Source organism: Sphaerodactylus townsendi, linkage group LG02 (assembly GCF_021028975.2).
Source record: "Sphaerodactylus townsendi isolate TG3544 linkage group LG02, MPM_Stown_v2.3, whole genome shotgun sequence".
Lineage (NCBI taxonomy): Eukaryota > Metazoa > Chordata > Lepidosauria > Squamata > Sphaerodactylidae > Sphaerodactylus > Sphaerodactylus townsendi.
Window position 1 is genome coordinate 154,322,765 of NC_059426.1, and position 22,608 is coordinate 154,345,372.

Sequence of the window (22,608 nt, forward strand, 5' to 3'; positions counted from 1 at the left end):
TAGTTAGTTTGGCCCTAGTAGCCTATTCTCTGATTTTGTCTTCTCAACATTCTACTGTGAGACCTTTGTCAGATTTCCAGGCTAGCTTTGGGTTTTTGAAGGCCCTTTGTGGAGGATGTGTTCGAGCAAAAAGGAGCAGAGACATTATCTCCACACGATCCTTCCCATTGTCTCAAAGACCTGCAATCTGTAGATCCCCGGGGGCAAAGCACCAGCTCTTCCTTCAGCAATTCACCACTTCAGATGCACTTCTTCTCGACTCTCAAACTCTTTCAGAGACATTTCAGCTAGGAGGGCGGGTATGGGATTGTTGCTGAGTCTGGGGGGCTCAGCAATCTATTATAACTGCCTGACTTTGCTTGATGCTGGCAGTAGCCATTCAGGCACTATCCAATCTGTGCTCACAACACTTGTCCACCACATTCTGCAAGAGCGTACATATTTATGAACCAATGGGCTATCAAGGTCAGTATTTTCCGCCGTGACTGGCAACGGTTCTGCAGGGTCTCAAGGAGAAGTCTTTCACGTCATCTGCTCCCTGAGGATGCTGGGTACTGAATCTGGGATCTTCTGTGAGTAAAGCAGACACTCTGCTCTTCCCAAATCACAATGACACGATGAGCAGAATGGGAGGCGAATGGCATTTCAATCAACAACAAATTAGAACTGGGAAAAGGCAACATTGCTGCAATCAGACAAAATTATTAGGGAAAGGTACCGGTAAGTGAATTAGCTGCAAAAGAAGACCAAGAAGAATTGATATATTAAGAAAGAGATATTTCCGCAAACGTCCCTGTGCCTGTCTACATTTTCTGGCTATCGCAGATAGCCACTGAACAGAAAAAAGGTGGAATTGATAAAAGGGTGTAGAATTCTTTTGATGTTGCATAATTTTTTATAGCATCCAGAACAATAGTTCTCAACCTTCCTAATGCCGCGACCCTTTAATACAGTTCCACATGTTGTGGTGACCCCCAACCCGAACATTTATCCATTTTACAGATGGAGAACACTGATGCAGAGAGTCTTAGGCGACCCCTGTGAATGGGTCGTTCGACCCCCAAAGGGGTCCCGACCCCCAGGTTGACAACCACTGATCCAGAATGTCAATTGTCTGAGAAAATAGACACACATCTGAATGGTTTTGACTCCTGAAAAAAGCACCAGCAAATATTAATTGATATTTTTCATGCTTGTCTGATATTCTTCTTTGCACCTTGTGAAAAATTATTATTAAAATAGAAAATGTTTATATTTAAGAGAGCTAATTGGTTGTGGGATATCTGTTTCAGCTTGGTATGAGACTATTGTCTTTGAAAGCCCCCCCTCCGCCCATTAGTAGTTTGTCATAATGTCATTAGCTTAATTTGTTGCCATGGAAATAGACAGAATTAAGTGATATTCCTCATTGATAATGAGAGCAAACCTAATGAAGACAAGTGTGGTTTCTTGCAAGTTGCAGGTCTGCTCTAACAAGGAACATAAAAAGAACCTGATCAAGCAGAGGGATATATGCACACAAGAGCTGGCTTCTGAGTACTGGTTGAGAAATGGTGCTCTCAAGATTTCCATATTAATAAGCCATTCAAGAACTAGATTTGAAGCTGGATTCACACCTATTGTTTCCCTGCCAAACTGCTGATCATCTTTTTAAGAAAGGACAATACATCTACCTCTCTGCAATGGAGATGTTGTGGGAAACAGCTACTTAACTATGGAATTTCTTTGTGTGAATGCTGTCATTTACTCCAATAGGACAGCTCAGACAGCCAGTGGTATTTTATTATATGACTCCTATAGAATACCACCCGCTGTCTGAGTTGCAGTTCCTGGTTACAGTTTGCGCACTATCGTTTACAGTGATGAGTGGATGCAGATGACGAGGATAGCAGAAAGAAGCAGGTACAATGTCCTTGATTCATAGCAACAGCACATAATGAAGAATTTGTGCAAACCTAGGGAAATGTCTTATATGGAGGCAGACCAATATGTATGCCTAGTAAAGATTAACTGAACTGAACTGGACTGGACTGGAGGAGGAGGGGGTTGAACCCTACCTCCTATGCCAGTTTTCCTGCTCTGCAGCTGCTCACTGAGAGTGTAATTTTGCCTCCAAAGGGAAAACATATGGAGGAAAGAGAAAAGAGGACTTTGGTTCTCTAGTGTCTTCTCTAGTTGTGCCTGAGGCTTTATCAGTGGGAGAGAAAAGAGGGAGAAGAGGAAAGAGTGAAGCCAACGGGATAAGTCCAGAGCCAATGTAAAAATAACAATAGGAATTCTGTAGGGTGTGCCTCCCATTAGCATAAGGTTACACCTGAGTGATGGTATATGAATATTTTAAATAAATAAATTTCCCCATGGCTGCTTTCCCAGCAGAAATCATCTCCCATCTATTTACCCTATGTGGAAAATGTAGATACCCAGATGATATCTGTACGTTTCTTCTCTGGGCAAATAGCCAATCAGGGGAGAAGGAGCAATGATTTGCATCAGGAGAAGGCACAGGGAGCAAGTGTTCATCCTCCTTCAGCCAGTGCCACAGTTCCTAAGGGAATCTCCTTCCCAAGGCTGCTGAAAGCCTCGAAAACCCGAGGGACATCCGCTCACAGATATGGCACTATTACATCTCATTTTAGCCCTTAACGCTTCTTGCACTTGGGTGGGGTATGTTTTGCACTGGTACCAACATCTTCTGTAGCTGTGCATTCTAGTACAGGGCACAGAGGAAGCTTCATTCTGCACATGCTCTGATTTTAAAAGATGCTGTATGCATTGCATCAAAATTGACCTAAATGAGGGTCAGTGGTGTAGTGCCAAGGGTGTGTGTGTGTGTGTGTGTGTGTGTGTGTGTGTGTGTGTGTGTGTGTGTGTGTGTGTGTGATGCACTGGGCGCATGCTGGCATGGCAGGGGCATGGCAGGGGCATTCCAGGTCATGGTGGGAGCGGGCAGGGGTGTGGCAGGGGTGCAGGGCGCATACCTGCCCTGGGTGCAGTTCCCCCTTGCTATGGCTCTGATGAGATTAAGGCATGGAAATCTTTCACTTTGGAACATGGAACATGGATTAAGGCATGGGAATCTTTCACTTTGGAACAACGAAATTAAAAGTTGTAAGGGAGCAGGGGATGCCTAAGCTTCTTCAATCCCCCCACCCCCCCCCGGAAAAATCTGACAGCCTTCAGTCTTCTGAGAAAAAAGAGTAGGAAACGGAGCCATGTGAAAAAGTTTGCAACTGCAAATGCTCTTACCAAGTCTGTTTTCCCATGCTTTGCCAAGTTAACATTTGGGGGAAAAAATTTCCCTCCTCATTTCCTGATTTATTATTTTTCATTCTTAATGAGTTGTCCACAATCTTGCTGAAGGCATTATCATCAAGCGGTTGTTGCCATACTACAATTTAAACTGCTGGACATTTCCCATTCTTCATTTATAGTATGTGAGGTGTTTTTTTTTTTAAAACTAGGCCAGCGCCTCCAGACTCCAAATGTAAAAATGTAAAAATGTAATGTAAAAAAAGCCAGTTTTTGTCAACTTGTACTTTATGGTTACAAACCTGCTATCAGTTGAGTAAACAAATTACCTTTTTGTAAAGCTTCTGTTGTTTGTTGGAGTTTTAAAAAGCTACTTGATGTTCATCAGGCAGCAGGGCCAGCTTCAACATATCCTGAGGTGGAGCATTAAGCAAGGCCTGCGACACTTGACAGGGGCCACTACTGATGATTCTGCTCATTCATCTGCTCTGATGCTGGTTCTTACATCCTTCCACCACCTGCCTGGGAGTTCTTTGTCACCTGTGTTCCCAACTTCACATGCTGTTTAGTGCTGATGGATAGTGCTGATGGATAGTGCTGTTTAGTGCTGAAGGGAGAGTGCAGGTGGGGCGCAAAGTTTCAGCATTCCTAGCGGCCAGAGCACAGGCATTCCTAGCTGCACTCACTCCCCAGCAGGTAGTGTAGACAGCTGTGACTGCAGGGGTGTTAGAGCTAGCAAATGGGCAGAGGATAGATGCACAGCCCCTCCCCTTCCCAAACCCTGCCCTCCTCAGGCACCATCTCCAGAATGTCCAGGTATTTTCCAACCCAGTGCTGGCAACCCTACCCATAGCCCAGCAACCCCCTCTCCCCTTTCCTTTCCCAGTTAAGCTACGTTGTAATGCTATACCATTTTGAACATAAGCATTAGCTCTATTACATCCTCAGACTGACCTGTCAAAGAGTCCACAAGGATGTTCTGCCTGCATACCCTCTGTTGTTTGAGCCAAATCAAAGTGTTACATCTCTAACCTATGAAAATAAAGAGCTACCACGCCCCAACTCAGCCAGCACCTGAAGGAAGGAAGGAAGGAAGGAAGGAAGGAAGGAAGGAAGGAAGGAAGGAAGGAAGGAAGGAAGGAAGGAAGGAAGGAAGGAAGGAAGGAAGGAAGGAAGGAAGGAAGGAAGGAAGGAAGGAAGGAAGGAAGGAAGGAAGGAAGGAAGGAAGGAAGGAAGGAAGGAAGGAAGGAAGGAAGGAAGTTTCAAAGGCCAGCCAAGGAAATATTTTTCAGTACATTTGGCATTCATTACTCATGGTCTTTTACCTAATTAGAATTCATAGTGACTTATTTCATCCGGAAGGACACAACCACCTCCAGCTGGGTTACAAATGTTCTATTGGAGTTTGTTGGTGATTTAACTAAACAAAACGGCAGGGGAAGATACTGGAAACCACTGACCTCTTCTCAACACTGGGCAGACTTGAGGAATTCTATTCCCAGGACTTGGTGTTCCTGCATCTGTTGCCTGTTGATTGCTAAAACATCCTCAGACGTCAGAGTAACCTGTTTTCTGACATTGATATTTTCAAAACATTTCTGCAGTTTGTGTCTTGTCTTGGGGTCCTAGCTATCTACATGTTTGTGAAAACTGTCCTCTTGGGATATTCCCAAGAAATAGTTCTCATACAACTTCTGCAAAAATTATAGGCAGCTGCTAGGCAGAGTCTAAGATAGAGAACCAGGAGCTGGGAGCAGGGTCAAGGGCTGAAAGTTGGAAGATCAGGAAATTAGACTATACAAAATAGTGAGCCAAAAGATGAAGTCACAGAGAAGTCCAGTGATCAGCTGCCAGAAGATCAGAAGCTGAGACTTACTGAATGGTAAGCTAAGAAATGGATCCTCCTACAAGCAATGTTGAAAGATGAATAAATCCCCCCAGCTTGTCTTGAAAGATCTCTCAAAAGATCTCTCTGGCCATAATAGAGCAAATGAACGCGGTTAAAGGCAGTATCTGTTCCAGACTTCAAGTCCTTGGGACAGCTGTAAAATGTCTCTGCTCCTTTTTGCTCTATCATATCCTCAGTCTCAATATTTTTCAAGACACCACATAATGTGAGAGTATCCTGGAAGCAACAATCTATAGAGGGGTGTTTATAGAAGGATGACACATGTATACCACCCATTGTACTGATGCCAACTGCTACTTCCTCCTTTTGGATAATTGACTTAAATAGGCCATTTCTCAACCTGAACTGCATGGTGTGACTGTTTGATGAAAGACAGTTGAGAAGAGTGAGGACTAGTCCAAGTCAACTGGTAGTTTTCTCCCATTGTCCTTAGGAAGGGCATAAAAGGGGATGGTCCCAATAGGTATGAGGTATAAAGACAGTCAGGAGACTTTGATTCCTTCCACGGGGATGGTGACTGCCTTGTTATAATAGGGAGCTAGTATAGAGCATGGGTAAATCTATTTGCAAATCTATAAATGCAGCACAAGAGCAATCCCGCAGGGCAACAGCAGACTGCACTCATGACATCATTAACAAATAGGAGCATACCTAAATGGAAAGAAACACCTGGGATGTCATATACAGTGGTGGGATTCAGCCAGTTCAGTAGAACCGGTACCTAATTTTTTGTTGAGTTCAGAGAACAGGTTGTTAAAAGCAGCTTTCAGAGCTCCGGAGCAGCTGAGTGCCTTGCCGCCTGGCTGCTCTGAGGTGCTGCAGTGGTGGCGAACCTTTGGCACTCCAGATGTTATGGACTACAATTCCCATCAGCCCCTGCCAGCATGGCCAATTGGAGTGCCAAAGGTTCGCCACCATGGCGCTAAGGGGAGTGAGGGGGCTTTCAGAGCAGCAGCGGCAAGGCCCCATTGCCCCCCTCTACCCCTCCAGAAGTTCCTCTGCAACAGGTAAGTGGCGACGGATGGGGTGTGTGTGTGTGTAAACGGGTGTGTGTATACACCTCTGTGATACACTTCTGAAGATGCCAGCCACAGATGCAGGTGAAACGTTAGGAACAAGATCCACCAGATCATGGCCACACAGCCTGGAAAACCCACCACAACCAATAAAATATATAATCTAATAATTTAACCAAGGGTGGAGCAACTTATCACCTTCCTCCCAATTTAATTTACAAAAAATAAGGAAAAGGTGAGGGGCATGGACAAGGACATAGGAAGGGGGGGGGGTTCTCGGGTTCAACTCCCCATTGCATGTCTGAAGCTCCGCCCCATTTGTGTTCTTTGTATTTTAAAGTGTTTTTTCGGTTTTTGGCCTGCAGGGGGTGCAGTTTTTAGGCTAGTGCAGGGGTAGGGAACCAGCGGCTCTCCAGATGTTTAGGAACTACAATTCCCATCAGCCTCTGTCAGCATGGCCAATTGGCCATGCTGGTAGGGGCTGATGGGAATTGTAGTTCCTGAACATCTGGAGAGCCGCTGGTTCCCTACCCCTGGGCCAGTGGCACCAAAATTTCAGGCTATCGTCAGGTGACACTCCTGATGATACCAGCCAGGTTTGGTGAAGTTTGGTTTAGGGGGTCCAAAGTTATAGACCCCCAAAGGGGGTGCCCCATCCTGCATTGTTTCCAATGGGAGCTAATAGTAGATGGCACTAGCTTTGTGAGGGTCCATATCTTTGGACCCCTGAACCAAGCTTCACCAAACCTAGGTGGTATCATCAGGAGAGTCTCCTGCTAACACCACCCAGGTTTGGTGAAGATTGGCTCAGGGGATCCAAAGTTATGGACTCCCCAAAGGGGTGCCCCATCCCCCATTGTTTCCAATGGGAGCTTAGAAGATGGGGGCTACACCTTTGAAGGTCCATAACTTTGGACCCCCTGAACCAAACTTCACCAAACCTGGGTGGTATCATCAGGAGAGTCTCCTAAAGATATTATTAGAACAGTGGGCATGGAAGAAGAAAGGCCAGCCAAAATGGGCCTCTTATTCCCCATTGCTGCCCCCAACTGGAGGCTCTGATCTCATTTGACAGAGCATTCCACCAGGCCGGAAACAGGGCATTTTAATAAAAAAGAATAAGGAAAAGGTGAGGGGGGCATGGAAGAAGGGAGGCCAGCCAAAATGGCCCTATTGCTCCCGATTACTGCCCTCAACTATAGGCCTGGAGGAATAGCTCTGGCTTGCAGGTCCTGCAGAACTGAGGTGAGTCCCACAGGGCTCTGGTTTCATTGGACCGAGCAGTCCACCAGGCTGGAGCCAAGGGTCAAAAGTATCCCTGGCCAGAAAAAGTACTGGGGCTGCCCTCAACCAGAGCCCTCTAGTTGAGGGCAGCCGGATCCTTTTCGAGCTAGGGAACTAAGAGCTAGGGAACTAACCGTAAGCACAGAGCTCTTTGCGCAATCTTTCCCTACTTGTGCACTCTCTCTCTCCAAGGGAGCCATTCAGGACTGGCCAAGGGCGAAGCGGCCTTAACCCTGGCCAAGCGGGCTGGGAGGTTTGAGCGCGCCATTCCCAGCTCAGGTTCTCCGTCCACAACCGGAGCCTGCAGCAAGCAGCGATGCTCTTCCCCTTCAGGACCGGCGGGCGCTCTCTTGCCGAGTCCCTTCCCTTCTCCTGCAACCCTCAGCCGAGGCGCAGAGGCCGGCGTTGCCTTTAAGAGGCCGGCCCCTGCCCGACGCCCCCCTGCATGAATGAAGCCCCCTCCTTCGCCGCCGCTTCCCGCTCCAGCCGCGTTCGTGGCGCTTTTCCGTTTCCTCGTCCTTTCGGTTCCCCCCTTGATGGTTTCTCCTTGACGCGCCGGTCTCCCCCCACCCCGCACTTGCTCCAGGCTCGCCCAAGACCCCGGGAAGCCCCCGGCGTGCGCGCCCAGCGCCATCAGAGCCCCCAAACCGTGGCCACGTCCCTCCCCCGCCTCCCGCCCCGCTATTATTTATCTTGCAGCGTCGCCTTTGCAGCAATGGGAGCGGCGGCGGCGGCGGCGAGGGAGGGACCTCGCTGGGAAGATGGGGTGACTTCACCGCCACGGCGGCACAGCCTCGCTGCTCGCTAGCGGAGCCACGGAGAGGAGCCCGCGCGCCGCCACGATTGGGACCCAGCCCGGCCACCGGGACCCCGCCATGTCCACCAAAGCGGAGCAGTGTAAGTCACCGGCGACTGCCGTGCAAAAAAGGGAAAAGAGGCCCAGGGACTCTTCATTGGGGATGGGGTCGGGGAGAAGGGAAAGAGGCCAGGGCACTGTCCGTGGTGCTGGATGCGACAACGTCTCTCGGCTGCCAGATCACCTAGGGGCGGGGCGAGATCCCTGGGATCTATAAGAGCCGCAGCCTTAAGAGAGGGATTTTATTTTTGTTTTTGCGGTGTGTGTGTGCGGGGGAGCATTTCGAGACCATTTCTTTGCATGGGCAGCAACACCCTTAAAAATTGCACTAAGCTGCACATATTTGCCTCCCTGTATTGACATGAAGGGAGAGGTAAAGAAAATGGTAGGTAGTGATGGAAACAGTGTAGATTCTCCTCCCACTGGAAGGGCCTAGCTCCGTGTGTTCCATCCGGTTTCCTGGCTCCAGGATGGAAATCTTCACACTGGATTGTTTTCGTTGCATAACGGACCTGGGTGAACGAAGCAAGAATCAGGAGCCTTTGATCAGTGCGTCCCTCACTCCACTGCTCTGTTGCTGTTTGCTGCTGCTTTTCAAAAAGGGCATGATATAAAATATCTTCTCCAATGGCTTCACAAGTTGCTTGTGAGATAACTGTGGGGGGGGGGGAAAGGGAAAGAGGGAGGGGGGGGAAGAAGATGGAGGGAGAGGTTGATCTCATCCATCTATCCACAGCCAGTTCTTTTGAAGACATTCTGGAGAGCGCCAACTGAGTCAGATTATTTCTGCATTTTGCCATCAGGTTATTTCTGCATTTTGATTGGCCAAAGCTTGAATGAAAGTTCGTTAGTCTCATTGTGGAATGGTCCTTGCTCCCAATTCTTGATATATTATTCTTCAGACATCCAGATCAAACACTGACCCTCTGAAACAAAACCCAAAAACATCTGAAGGGTGGAGATTCTGCAGCTTCCCCGGCAGATGAATCCATTGCCAAACTGTTCCATCATTTTTTGCCATCATGTTTAATATTCAAAGTCAGTCTTTTTACTGCTTCGACACAGGCCTTCTTGTCCTATCCTGGGTGGACAGAGTGAATATTCTCCCCTTCTTTCCCCTCATTTAAGTTTAAAGAAGTAACCTTCTTGCTGACTGATTGGGAGAAGTAGTAATGGATAAAGAACTGCCCCTGGTCAGAGAGAGATATAAGGAACCTTATTAATATTGCTGTCTACCACCATAAAGCCAAAGGCTGGGTGGTCTGTATAGAATTTCTTAATATGTCCATGGCAGTACTTAAAAGCCATTGGAGAGGGGAGGCCTTCTTTGGAAAGGACTGGGTACAGCCTGGGGAATTAAATTACTTTATTGATCAGAACAAACTCTCTCTCAGAAATATGTACGATTGAATTAACCATGGTTTTGACTTATGCTTGCAGGTTGTGCTAACAGCTTTTTCTTCCTCTGCATTGATCTGAAAAGAAACAAAGGAGCTGCTTTTTCATTTTTCAGAAACATTTCTCTGTAACAATGGAACTCAACCATAGGAGTGACAAAGGGACAGAAGGGTTATTGAGGCTAATTTACACCATATTTACAGTGCTAAGAATTATATTCTTCTCAACCCATTGACTTCAGTGAAGTTACAAGAGTATGATTCCACATAGGAGCGCACACCTTTGTGCTTTAATTCTGCTTTGTACCTCCAAAAGCTGGGGGCAGCCCCTTGACTTAAAATTCACACATATGATGTAGCATTTATGGGGCTTGTGTTCTCATGATTCCCATACATGACGCTTGGGTAGAAAGGAGGTAGTGCCACCCTCCTTTCCATTTCCTTTTAGGTTATTTTAATTTATTTATTTAATTCACCGATACCCCGCCTTTCTCTTAAGTGGGGATCCAAACTGGCTTGCATCATTCCCATCTCCTCCAGTTTATCCCCACAACAGCCCTTTGAGGCAGGTCTGGCTACGAGTGTGTGATTGGCCCAGCAACCTTCCATGGCAGATTGGGAATACAGGGCACTCCTTGAACCTAATCTGATATTCTAACCCAGGGGTGGCCAACCTATGGCGCTCTAGATGTTCATGGACTACAGTTCCCATCAGCCCCTGCCAGCATGGCCTATTGGCCATACTGGCAGGGGCTGATTGGAATTGAAGTCCATGGAGTACCATAGGTTGGCCACCCCTGTCTAACCACTACACAGGGTCTCTGGGACTACAACGATTGGTTCAGCAACATGGTAATATGACATATCTGTGTGCCCCGCCATAGAGTGTAAAACCTTGGAATGGAATTGCTGAGTCTGTAGTCATGGCATTGGGCTTCAATTAAGCTTTGTATCTCTAGAAGCTTTGGATAGGAAACGACATTTATTGAACACATGTATATGATGTAATGTCTACAAAATTGCAGCAGTAGATTAAACTCACATTTAGCTTTTGCAAGTCAGTGTCCATAGATCTTTTGGAAGACGTTCAGGCATTGACTATGCACAACCTCTGTAGGTTCACGTTTTGTGGGTAAGGGATATTTGCTTGAAAATGTCTTGGATGGAAGTCACTCTGTCTGATACATTCTGGGAGAAACGGTGATTGCTCATCTTGTTTCTCTGCATACTTTCCAGGTAGCCACTGAAGGGCAAAGTAAATCTGGCTCCACTGGGGGTGCACAAACTGGCAGGCGAGGTGACCCATCTCCATGCAGTCCATTTCTCACGATAGTTTCTTCCCCCAGCAAGTCTCTAGGGCCAAAAGTAAAACTCTGGCTCATCCTGCATGGGCCAAAAACTGGTGTGAAAACGGTGTGAAAACAGTATAAACCCTTTTACACCATTTTAAACCCTTTTACACCATTTTCACACTGTTTTCACACCGCTTCTTTTTGGCCCATGCGGAATGAGCCTCTGTGAGAGAAAATTACCTTGATGTAGAAACGGGGGAAGAGTTTAACAGCATCCTTACTTCCTTTGAAATCAGATTCCCACCCCCCTCCCCAATCTCAACTCTTTATGTGTGATAACCAAGAATTAATGAGACGGGTCTTCTGCCATCACATTTTAATTTGATCCCCAAACAAAGGAGACAAAAAGCAGGAAAAAAAATAAGGCAAGCAAGTTTCTAATCCAAGTAGGAGCATTATTCATTACAGTCAAAGACCAGAACAAAAACGTATACAGTAATTAAAATGTTCACATTTTAAAAGTTGCATGGATATTAAAATAGCAAATATAGTTAATTGAATTAATACAGAGGGACAAAAGACCTATAAAACCTGGGGACCCTATCTAAGGGTCATTCTAATCCAAGTAGGTTTTATTTAAAAGGAATGGGTGGAAACACAAAGGACGGAGGATACCTGCACAGAGGAAGAACCCAGAAAACAAATACTGAGGCTGAGTAACTCACAGCTCGCTCCTGCTGAGTACATCAACCAGAGACACAAAGGTTTTCATGTGTTTCCTGTTATCTTTCACTCATTAGCTGTGGAAGATGGTTATTGTGTGAACCCTGTGTCTTTGCTGTTCTAGACAACAGCTCTGTAGGGGGTGGGGTGTTGTGCTGTTGGACCCTCTTCCTTTCCCCTCTATACTGTTTTCTTTGTTTTTTGTGGTGGGATTGTTAAGGCAAAGGTGTGTTGATAACCAGGTAATGGCACTGAAATGCCAAGATGGATGTTAGTTCTTCAGTTGCAAGGTAAGGTCAGCACTGAGAATGTTTTCCAAAGGTTACCTTCATCTGGCGGTTAATATCATGGGACAAAAAGGAGAAGAAGACACACTTAGAAGATTTAACCCCCTGATCGTATGAAATAATTTGATTTCCAAGTACTATGTTGACTGGCACTGAAATATCTCCACTTGATCATGTGTAAAAATGTACATCCATCTCCTGTTGCCTTTTCAGAGATTTACTTCGACATACCACTAGTTTGCCATTGTGAGTGCTGGAAAACTCTTCATCTCAGATATTTATTATGTTTTCCAAAAGCTGTGTGCCCTCTTCAGACACTGCAACATCTACTCAATATTTATGCCTTGCTTCAGTTCATTTTTTAGACTAGTGGTTGGTTCTACAACTCTACTTCTATTGCATTGTTTATTGAATTCCCCATCGATTGATTGTGTTGACTCACTCTGTGTAATCAAAGGCAGACTAAAAATAACTTAAATTAATGTAGGCACTTGGTATATATGCTGAACTTTAAAGAAATTCCTCTAACTTAACTGGCTGTTCCACTGGACGAAGACCCACTTAAGTTGGAGGATAGCTCCTTATTCTGGAGGAAGGCTTCAAACATTGTTTAGTGGAGTAGTTGGATACCAGGCCTATATTAAGAATTGATTATCTCTTCTGGCATTCCTTTTGGAAAAGCAGTAAGTTACCCAGAAGAGAGAAAAAAAGGTTCTTCTTCTGTTGATCAGCAATTTCAACAGTCTCAACACTCTAAAAATGTACCAGCAGGCTGGTCATGCTAACTTATGTAGAGTTATATCTCTTCTAAGTCCATTCAAGTTAGTGGGCATAGAAGGATGTTATTCTGAATGGGACAGCACTATAAGTATGCTTGATTTCCCACTGATTTAAATTGGCTTAAATTGGGCTGTGCTGTTAAACTGGCTTAGGACCCATTGCTTCTCCCCATCCCCCTTGTGCAACCCCATCCCCCTTGTTTTTCAACTTAATATTGCCTTGTGTGTAGTACAGCACAACACTAGTAATGCAACTTTCAGTGGGCTCTACAAATCACTGCATTTTCAAGTACTGTATTTACTCAAATGCAAGGCTAAATTTTTCCAGGCAATCAAAAAAAAAGGGAGGGAGGGAGTCGTCTTATATTCCTTTGTACAAACCCTTTAATTGCTTTGACAGAACAGCATCTGAACTTGGTAAATAATCAGAAAAATGGCAGTGATTCAATCTGTTTATGTACCTCTCTTCACTTGTATGTATAAAAATTGATATACATAGTACGTAGCTGCATCACACAAACACCAGTGATACAAACCTGTTAGGTTTCAGACCTTAAGCCAATAAACAAACTCTGCATTGTTGATCAGTAGCGTTTATTGATAAGCTCTGAGCACCAGAGCTTGGCAAAGCCAGTTCTGACGAATCTGGCTTTTTGCCATCCCTTTTACCCCTGTTGTCAGCCCCCCTCCCGTTTTCCCAAGAAGTTTGAAAGAAAGAGTTTGCAGAGCTGAGGCATCCCAAGATTAGCAAAAGATAGTGATAGAGAGCCACCTGGCATCCTGCCCCCATGGAACAATGGAAACAACACTGTATCTCATGAGACCAGGGCGTTAGGGGGAAGCCTAGTTATCTACAGAGCATGTTAAGCCATAAAGTAAAGATCAAGGAAAGAATGCCCCAGATGGCCGTGGTAACATAAAACAGGCTGGCTACATATACAGCATTGATATATATGTAAGCAGTTACATTGAGTTAGGAACACATCTCAATCACCTAGAAAGCATTCCTCTGATAAAACCTATGCAGACTTAATTCCATTTAACCCCATTGGTTTTTAGATTGAGATAACTCTGCATAGAATCCATCAGTGCTACAACCTTCTTCATGAGCCTCAAAATGAGACAGTGTGTGAAGGAGAAGTGAGGCAGAGCTTTAAACATATTTTGTGATCCTGAAGCAACAAGCCAGTGGGAATAATGGCATTGACATACTTTACAGGGTTGTTGTAAGCATAACAGGAGAATTACATGAAGCCTGCTCAAAAAACACTGTATATGGCAAGAAGTATGATGATAAGTCTTGAAGAATATTTCAACAGGTATATCTCACTTTTCTTTTATGTGAATCTGTGGTAGTCATTCATGGTGACCTCGTTCGTGGTGACCTCATAATGTTTTCAAAGAAGGAGATGCTCAGAGGTGGTTTGCTATTTCCTGCCTCTGCATAGCAGCCCTGGACTTCCCTGGTGGTCTCCCATTCAAGTACTAATTTTGGTTGACTCTGCTTAGCTTCTGAGATCTGATGAGATTGGGCTAGCCTGGGCCATCCAGGTCAGGGCATGTCAATCTGTATTGATGGGGTACTATCTGAACATATATAGACATATGAAGGTTGACTTATACGAAGTCAGATCCTTCATAGTATCATATTGTTGGAAGACACCACAAGGGCTGTCAAGTCCAACCCTCTACCATGCAGGAATACACAATCAAAGCACTCCTGACAGATGGCCATCCAGCCTCAGTTTAAAAACCTCCAAAGAAGGAAACTCCACCATACTCCAAAACAGCGTATTCCACTGTCCAGCGGCCCTTATTGTCAGGAAGTTCTTCCTAATGTTTAGATGGAATCTCTGTTCCTGTACTTTGAATCCATTACTCCTTGTCCTAGTCTGTGGAGCAGCAGAAAACAAGCTTGGTCCATCTTCAACATGATGTCCAGAGGCGAAGAAAGGGGGAAAAGCACCTGGTGCACTGGTGCGTCCTCCACTCCTGCCCCACCCCGGAATGCCCCTGGAATGCCTCAGAACACCCTCGCCACACCCACACAGGGGTGTGCCCCCGGTGCCTCGCACACCCCCTGTCCCCTTGGAGCTACGCCCCTGATGATGTCTCTTCAAATATTTAAACATGGCTATCATGTCACCCCTTAACCTTCTTTCTCCAGACTAAACATAGCTAGCTCCCTAAGCCACTCCTCATAGGACATGGCATCCAGACCTTTTACCATTTTGGTTGACCACCTCTGGACCAGATCCAACTTGTCAGTATCTTCTTCCATGTACTCCAAATGGCAGAGGTTCTCTAGGATCTTGGGTTGATGGAGATCTTTGCCAGCACTTGTTTCCAGAGAGCCTTCGCCAGCAACTGGATCAGGGACCTTCTGCATTCCAGGCAACTGTTCTACCACTGAGCCATGAGGGCAATGTGTGAAAAAAGTCATCAAAAAATCAATTTTGAGATTGGCAGTCATTGAAGCAATCTACTTGGCAATTCATTAGATTCTTGCCTCAAGGTGTAGCTAATTGATTCAGTGGGTTTAAGTTTGCCAAATCGTGTGTTGAACTGTGGGAAGAACATGTAAAATGTGTGTGGCTTTTGAATGGCATAAACCACACTAAAAGACTTTTCCCCCGATTTTCTTTCTTTCTGTGACACATACTCCAGTTGCTTCCAAGATCCGGTACTTGCAAGAATACCATAATCGCGTTCTTCACAACATTTATCCCGTCCCTTCTGGAACTGACATTGCTAACACTCTGAAATATTTTTCTCAGACATTATTAAGGTAAGCTTTAAATTATGCTCTCAAAAACAATATTGTTGAAATATGACTAGCTTGTGAGAAAACAACAAAAGGTGTCCTGCCAGAAGGGTCAGAGCTCAACAAAATATAAAATCTGGGATTCATAAATAAAATTAGCCGCTGCTGCCCTTTTTCTCAGCTGAGTTGCCTGCTGCTCACTGGTCAATTCTGAAACAAAGCTTGGTTGATTACACTTCTGTTTGGTCCTATGACAGGCCAAAGCTTGGATCTCATAATTCCCTTCTGCCAAGTCTTCCTTCAGCAGAAAGCCACTTGATGGACTGATGTTTTCCAACAAAGAAAAGCTTGTATTGTCAAAAGCTTTCACGGCCAGAATCATAGGAGTTTCGGGCTGTATGGCCATGTTGTAGTAGCATTTTCTCCTGGTGTTTCGCCTGCACCTGTGGCTGGCATCTTCAGAGGATCATCTGAAGATGCCAGCCACAGATGCAGGTGAAACATCAGGAGAAAATGCTACTGGAACAAGGCCACACAGCCCGGGAACCCCACAACACCCCAAAGAAAGGCTTCCTCTGATGGAGAAAAAGGTCTTTATTAATGGAAAACTTGGTGGAAGGGAATTTTAGGATCCACCTTAGTAGAAAGGAATGCGGCTCTCCAGATGTTCATGGACTACAAATCCCATCAGCCCCTGCCAGCATGGTCAATTGGCCATGCTGGCAGGGAATGATGGGAATTGTAGTCCATGAACATCTGGAGAGCCCCAGGTTGCAGACCCCACTCCAAACCAGTGAGCTTAGCTGAAATTATATATGCCAAACACAAGACTGAAAGACTTGTGGTATTTAATACAATGCCAGAAAGTTGAGCCTGAGCATCCTGTTTAGATCCAGTGAAGGTTGTTCTCAAGTTTGGTTGTTCAGATCAGAATTTCTACCAATCCATTGTATCTATTCACGACAGTTCACAGATCACTGATTTGTGATTAGCTCCAACGACTCTTATCTTAGCTTAAAACAGAAACTAAGGATTGGATCCGAGCTCAGACCTGTTTTGTATTCAGGATTTGGCTTAGCTCCATACAAATAATCAAGCAACAAGCTTGATTTCTGAATAGCTGTCAGGTTTCCAGGTATCTCCATGGATTGACTTTAGAAACCTAAATAAACTAAGCCAGCAGATTGTTTACTGTTTTTTCCCCACAATCATGGTGACCTCATCCAGAGGACTGCCCCTGCACCCTGAATAGCAACTTGATCTGCAGTTACTAGCAGATGATAATGCCACTCATCCTCATCCATAGGACTGCCCCTGCACCCTGAATAGCAACTTGATCTGCAGTTACTAGCAGATGATAATGCCACTGAAGGGTTGTTTCCCATAATCCTAGAGTTGCCTTAGAGACAGGTTGCCAACTGACCAGAAGAGAAAAAAAAATGTTAACAAAGGCTTAATTAGATGTTATTTACCAGGTGATATAATTGACTTGCATGCCATTAAAGAAGTTTCAACCACCCACTTCCACACATCGAGCCTCTATTTTCCCCCAGACCTACTTGGATTACCCCCAGGTAACCTTACTTAGAGAAAAGATGGCAGATGAAAATATAGTCTACTATTACATGAGCAAATGATGCCCTTTTCTTATGAGGCTGAATTGCTGATGATGCATACAGGTTCTTTCCAAGCCACCAGGGTAATTACAAAAGCTGTGAGGCATGTAGGCGGAGCTCACCCTGTGGTGCCTCCCTCTTCTAGAGTCACTCCTCCAGAATAAGATATAGTCTCCTCCTCTTGTGGTGCTTGAAGAGTCTCCCATTACCATGATAGTGTGGGAAAGAGCTGTGTTGCAGCGGTTCCCACACCACCCACCAGGGCCTGAGCGAGGGGGAACTGCACCCGGGACACACATGCGCCCCATGCCCCTGCCACACCACACCCTGGAACTCCCATGCCCAGCCCCACCCCCACCCTGACGTGTGCCAGTGCATTGCGCCCCCTGTCCCCTTGGCACTACGCCACTGCCACCTACTTGACATGAAAAAGGGATGTCTGTAATAAATTCTGCTCTATTGTCCTGTGAACCTCCATTTGATAGGAATGGCTCTAAACCAAAATCCTGCAATTTGACAGCATTGAGAGGCTGAATGCCTACACTCAGAGCTGGGCGGCTCTATTTTATCTGAACTGAAATCCTAGATCTGAACACCTTGGATGTTAGAGAGTCTTTTGAAATGCAAGGCTACAGGTTTACAATATGAAAGGAACCCATCAGGTATTACTTCTAGGTAAATCTAATTGAGATGAACGAAGGCTGTGACATAGACCAAAATGGCCTCCTTCATCAGCATGGAAGTTGCCTGTGTGTTCCTTTCATTGCAACAACTCTTTTATGTGGGAGAAATTCTCTTACATCTTAAACCTGGACCATAACATGAAGGTTAAGGGCTGCCTTAAGTCTTATTCACCAGGATCCCTTCATGTACTAGCAGTTAGAAGTCTCCCTGTAAAGCTGGGACTTATCCAACACCATGGCAAGGAAGACAACATTAAAGGGAATAAGGAAACGCTCAGCACAGACATCCAAACTCTTCTTATTGGAATGTCAAACTGATGCATCCTACCTCCTATCTGAAAGGCCATGAACTGTTAACAGGCACTGCCAAATGGCTTGATGGTCTTCTTCCTGTATCCCACAGTATGGCTCCACTGAGTGGCTGGTGCCACTGCATCACCTATGTGGTAGCTCTAGGGCCGTGGTGGCGAACCTTTGGCACTCCAGATGTTATGGACTACAATTCCCATCAGCCCCTGCCAGCATGGCCAATTGTAGGGGCTGATGGGAATTGTAGTCCATAACATCTGGAGTGCCAAAGGTTCGCCACCACTGCTCTAGGAGGTTTGAGAGGGAAAGAGAGGCATGCAAAATGCAGAGAGAGTACTGATGTTTATACCTAGCTAACGCTTATTAAAATAATTGAAAAGCTCATCACTGACTGAAAAGACTCAAGTCATGCAGCAGAATCCTATGCTTATTTACTCAGATGTCTGTAAGGTTGGCTCCCAAGTAAATGCGCATAGGATTGAGATAGTGGGCTTTTTTATTTTTAAGCAACGCTCAAATTATTTAGAAAGGCCTGACAGGAAATTGTGCATAAACAGTGGTACATTGAACAACGAGTTGGTTCACATGGAGACCATTCAGATAGGTAATAAACAAAGATCGCTTGAATGGAAATTCTTTTGGGAAGCTTTTGGGCTTTATGTACTTTATTGGATTTTATGATCAGATTGATTTGGTTTGTCATCGATTTACACCTCAATTGGCTTCTTTCGAGTCACACCAGGGTTGAACATGATCCTTTAATTTGCAGACATCCAGAAGATGTAACAAATTTGGGGGTGGGAATTGGTTTGATGTGGTTTTAGTTGAGGGAAAAAGCGTAAAGATTTTACATTTATTTTTTGACAAACAAAACATCACATAAAAATCACCCTACACGGCGCATAACACATTGGTCCATTGAACTCCTCCTTAAGTTTCTCTTGAGGCAAAAACATTTCTTTGCGTTACGCATGAATTTACTTTTCATGCATTGCTCATTTCCAGCTTTCCTTCCCCAACCTGAAGAATGATGACAAATATAACCAATGCCCGACAAGGTCAAAACAGGAGAAACAATATAGTTCTTTGTAGATATCACTGTTCTTTGTGATATAGCCCTTCAGATACATGCATGTGCAATGGGAATCATGGCAAGAGTTATAAAAATTGCAGCTTTTGTTGCTGCTCTGGACAGTGTTCTTGTTAGTTTTGTGAACTTTGGAAGTGACCTTCTGTGACAAGAAAACAGGCTCCGGAAGTTCTGTTGATTTTATTCAATGTAGGGGTTTGTAGGAAGACCAAATATAAAGAGGGACAAGGGAGAGGGTGTTTCAGCAAGTGCAGATTATCACATAGGCAAAAGAGAATCCCCACCTGCTGACCCTCCTTCTGAGGTCAATGACCAAAAGCCATTTTCCTTTCCATCTGATCATCCTAGCAAAGGTTGCAAATTTTCTGGTCCTGCTTTTACCAGAACCGGCTCTGAAAGGTAGTGATGTGTAGAAACTGGAAGAAGAACCCAAAGGGCCTTTCCCTACTTACCTTAAGCCCCGCGCTACTTGAGGAGAGTAGCATGGGGTCCCCCGGCACTCCCCACGAGAGGGGCGGCGACAGCACAGCTGCCCCGACGCTGCCGCTGTCGCGCCCCCTCAGTGCGAGGCATCCCTGGCGCTCTTGCAAAGGGCACCTTTTGATGACCCCGTGCAGAGCGTGGGGGGGTAAAGGAGTAACGCCGAGGGCGCCGGTGATGCCTTGAGGGATGCTGGCATGAAGAATTAGCGGCGCAGCGATGGCGGCCGAGGGAAAAGTGGGGAAAGGCCCAAAGTCTCTTCCCTTGAAACTATACCCAAGTTTGTGCAGTGTGTTTGGTGAACTAGTTTGTGTGAAGGTGTGTAACTTAACTGACTACAAGTCCCAGCATGCAATGTTGTTTTTAGGACAAAAGAAATGTGTTCCCCTGAGAGGCTGTATCACTATATAGGATAGTTGTATATACTCCCTTGGGATCATTAACAGGTCAATGAGAAACTGAAATCAACAAGTCAAGCTTTTGCTAGACTAGAGGTGAGCGGAACTGCCTTGTCAGGGAAGCATGGGCAACTGTTGGTTTTTAAAATAGTCCTTCCTTGCTTGTCCCCATGGTATCTGCATGTGCTATGGCTGGATATCTGTATGCCTGCCATTTGCAGGCTGCTGGCAAACCACACCTCTTATCCCTACCTCAGTTGAGGGAACGGCCAGAGTGACATTTCTGCCTATTTAATGGGATTTGGCAACATCAAATTGTAGTCTGCCTTCCAGCAAGGTTATAAGACTTGTACAGAAACTAAAATGGTCTACTGGAAATAGGCCTTTATTATTAAAGAACTCTTAGTTGACTGATGGTATGATTTTCCATGGATATCAATGGAAATCTATTGATATCAGTGGGGAAATCAATTACGATGAAGGAAAAAATAACATTTTTAGGTGAAGCAGGAAATGGTTGGTAGATATGCCATCTTAGAAGAGCTATTTCCTCCTGTTCATGAGAAGAAAGAACCCTTCTGCTAAGATGGTGTATGCTGCTTGCAACTGTTATTCTGTTCATGCATCAAAAATAATCGACGGTTTAAAAAATTGCCCAGTTAACTGGACAGTTTTTTTTAACTGACCAAAATATTTGAATTGATTAATCCAATCCATCAACTAAATAGTGCAGGTTTAATGACACATTTTTAAAATGGCACTTCTGGTAAGGAAGAAGAAATGATGGTGTAAGAATATTTGTCCATTTGAACAAAAATAGGAGGGTAATCTAATGTTACCTTTCTTGGGAGCAGAGTCACACCCTTCTTAGACTCTGGATTTAGACCCTAGATTTCACAGTTATATTGTAATCCCTATACAGAATTATTCCCTTCACAACTCATAGTCTAACTTTTCATAGGACTGCACTGTCATTCCTTCATCTCCCCGCCCAACACCCCACTCCCAACTCACTCACCTATACCCCCAACCAGACACATTCTCAAATACCCATCAATTTACCTTACATACATGTCCCCAGAAGCATAGCTGGGCCACAGTGCACCCGGTATGCACTCTGTGTTTTCCACCCCCCCCCCCTCCACGGTACCCTGCCCCCCTGCCCCCTTATCTTAGTGCAGGCTGGAAAAGCAGCCTGTTCCCTTCAGGCAGAAAATGGCCTGGTGGGAACTACACTTCCCATGAGACCCTGGGGCTCACAAGGTCTCCTGGGAAGTATAGTTCCCACCAGACCATTTTCAGCCTGAAGAGAACAGGCCGCTTCTCTAGCCTGAACTGTTTCACGAAGGTAAGTGTGTGTGTGTGGGTGCCAGGGGGAGCAGTGGGGGCCCCTGTGGGGGTGCGGGATGATTTTCCGCCCCCAGGCGTGCATCTGGTGCAACGAGCACCCCCTGGCCCCCTGGTATCTCCACCTCTGCATGTCCCACCTCACATTACAGATATGTGAGCATGTGATCCCATGGATTCCACCCTCCAAAGCTGCTTCTCGCTGCTGGAGAACAGATCTCTGTAGTCTGGAGATCAGCTATAATTCCAGGAGAACTCCCAAGCTCAGCCCTGAGGTTGGATAACCTTACATATACACAATGCAGATACATAGAAAGGCATGATCATACACATAAGAATTGTATACATCATAAACATGTCCCCAGCCATACTAACAAGCAGGAGTACCCTTCCTCTTGCTAATTTAATCCCCATGATTTAATTAGTTCAGCTCAGTAGGTGTGGAATTTGTGGATGGAAGCCAGCAATACAAAGAGGAGAGTCTTTTTTCTGGGGAGCTGTATAAAATTCTGAGTATTCTTACTCATCTGGTCTTTCTTCTTCCTTCTCACCACTTTTCATATTGATGGGACAGGGTGATAGTAGTGGAGGATAGCGGAACGAGTCTAAGTCTGCTAGAGTCCTTACCATGTGCCATCTTGAGATCCTTTCAGTATCATACAATATTTTGATGAGGGAGGGCTTAATTTTATCCCCTGTGTTGTTCTGTGATTAGTGGAGGCTCTTTACTGCCCTGTCTGACTTAGTCATTCAATCATTAAAACGCAAATGACTGAGCTGGCCATGAAATACATGGTGGCTTTGCCTATGAACAGCTCAGAACAAGACACAAAATTAACACTGGGATCCTGGGTCCCTTAGAAGGTGTAATCATTGTTCTTGGTAGAAAGCAAGTTAGATGAAGATTGAATTGCATGCTGGGACATGTAGTGTCTTAGGGGTTGCATTAAGAGGTGGATGGCTTTGTGCAACCAACTGGTCTTGAGTTCCTCACAGTCTCTGAAAGCAATGACTAATATGCTTTGTTGCCAAATGAGATTGCAATTGGATTGAGCTGGTGAGGGACAGAAGGAACATTAATAGGAAAGGAAGCTGAAAAGTTCGGCACTGGAAATTCAATCAAACACAA

The 22,608-nt window shown here is 45.2% G+C and overlaps 1 protein-coding gene across 1 annotated transcript in view; it reads left to right on the top strand.

The window, feature by feature from the left end:
- The first annotated feature begins 8,229 nt into the window (after positions 1-8,229).
- Positions 8,230-22,608, top strand: part of UNC79 (unc-79 homolog, NALCN channel complex subunit) — a 121,866-nt gene continuing 107,487 nt past the window's right edge. Inside the window, exons 1-2 of the mRNA XM_048484629.1 lie at positions 8,230-8,355; positions 15,460-15,580. Of these exons, the coding sequence (XP_048340586.1) occupies positions 8,334-8,355; positions 15,460-15,580 (143 nt within the window). The 5' untranslated portion in view covers positions 8,230-8,333. The remainder of the gene's footprint in view (positions 8,356-15,459; positions 15,581-22,608) is intronic.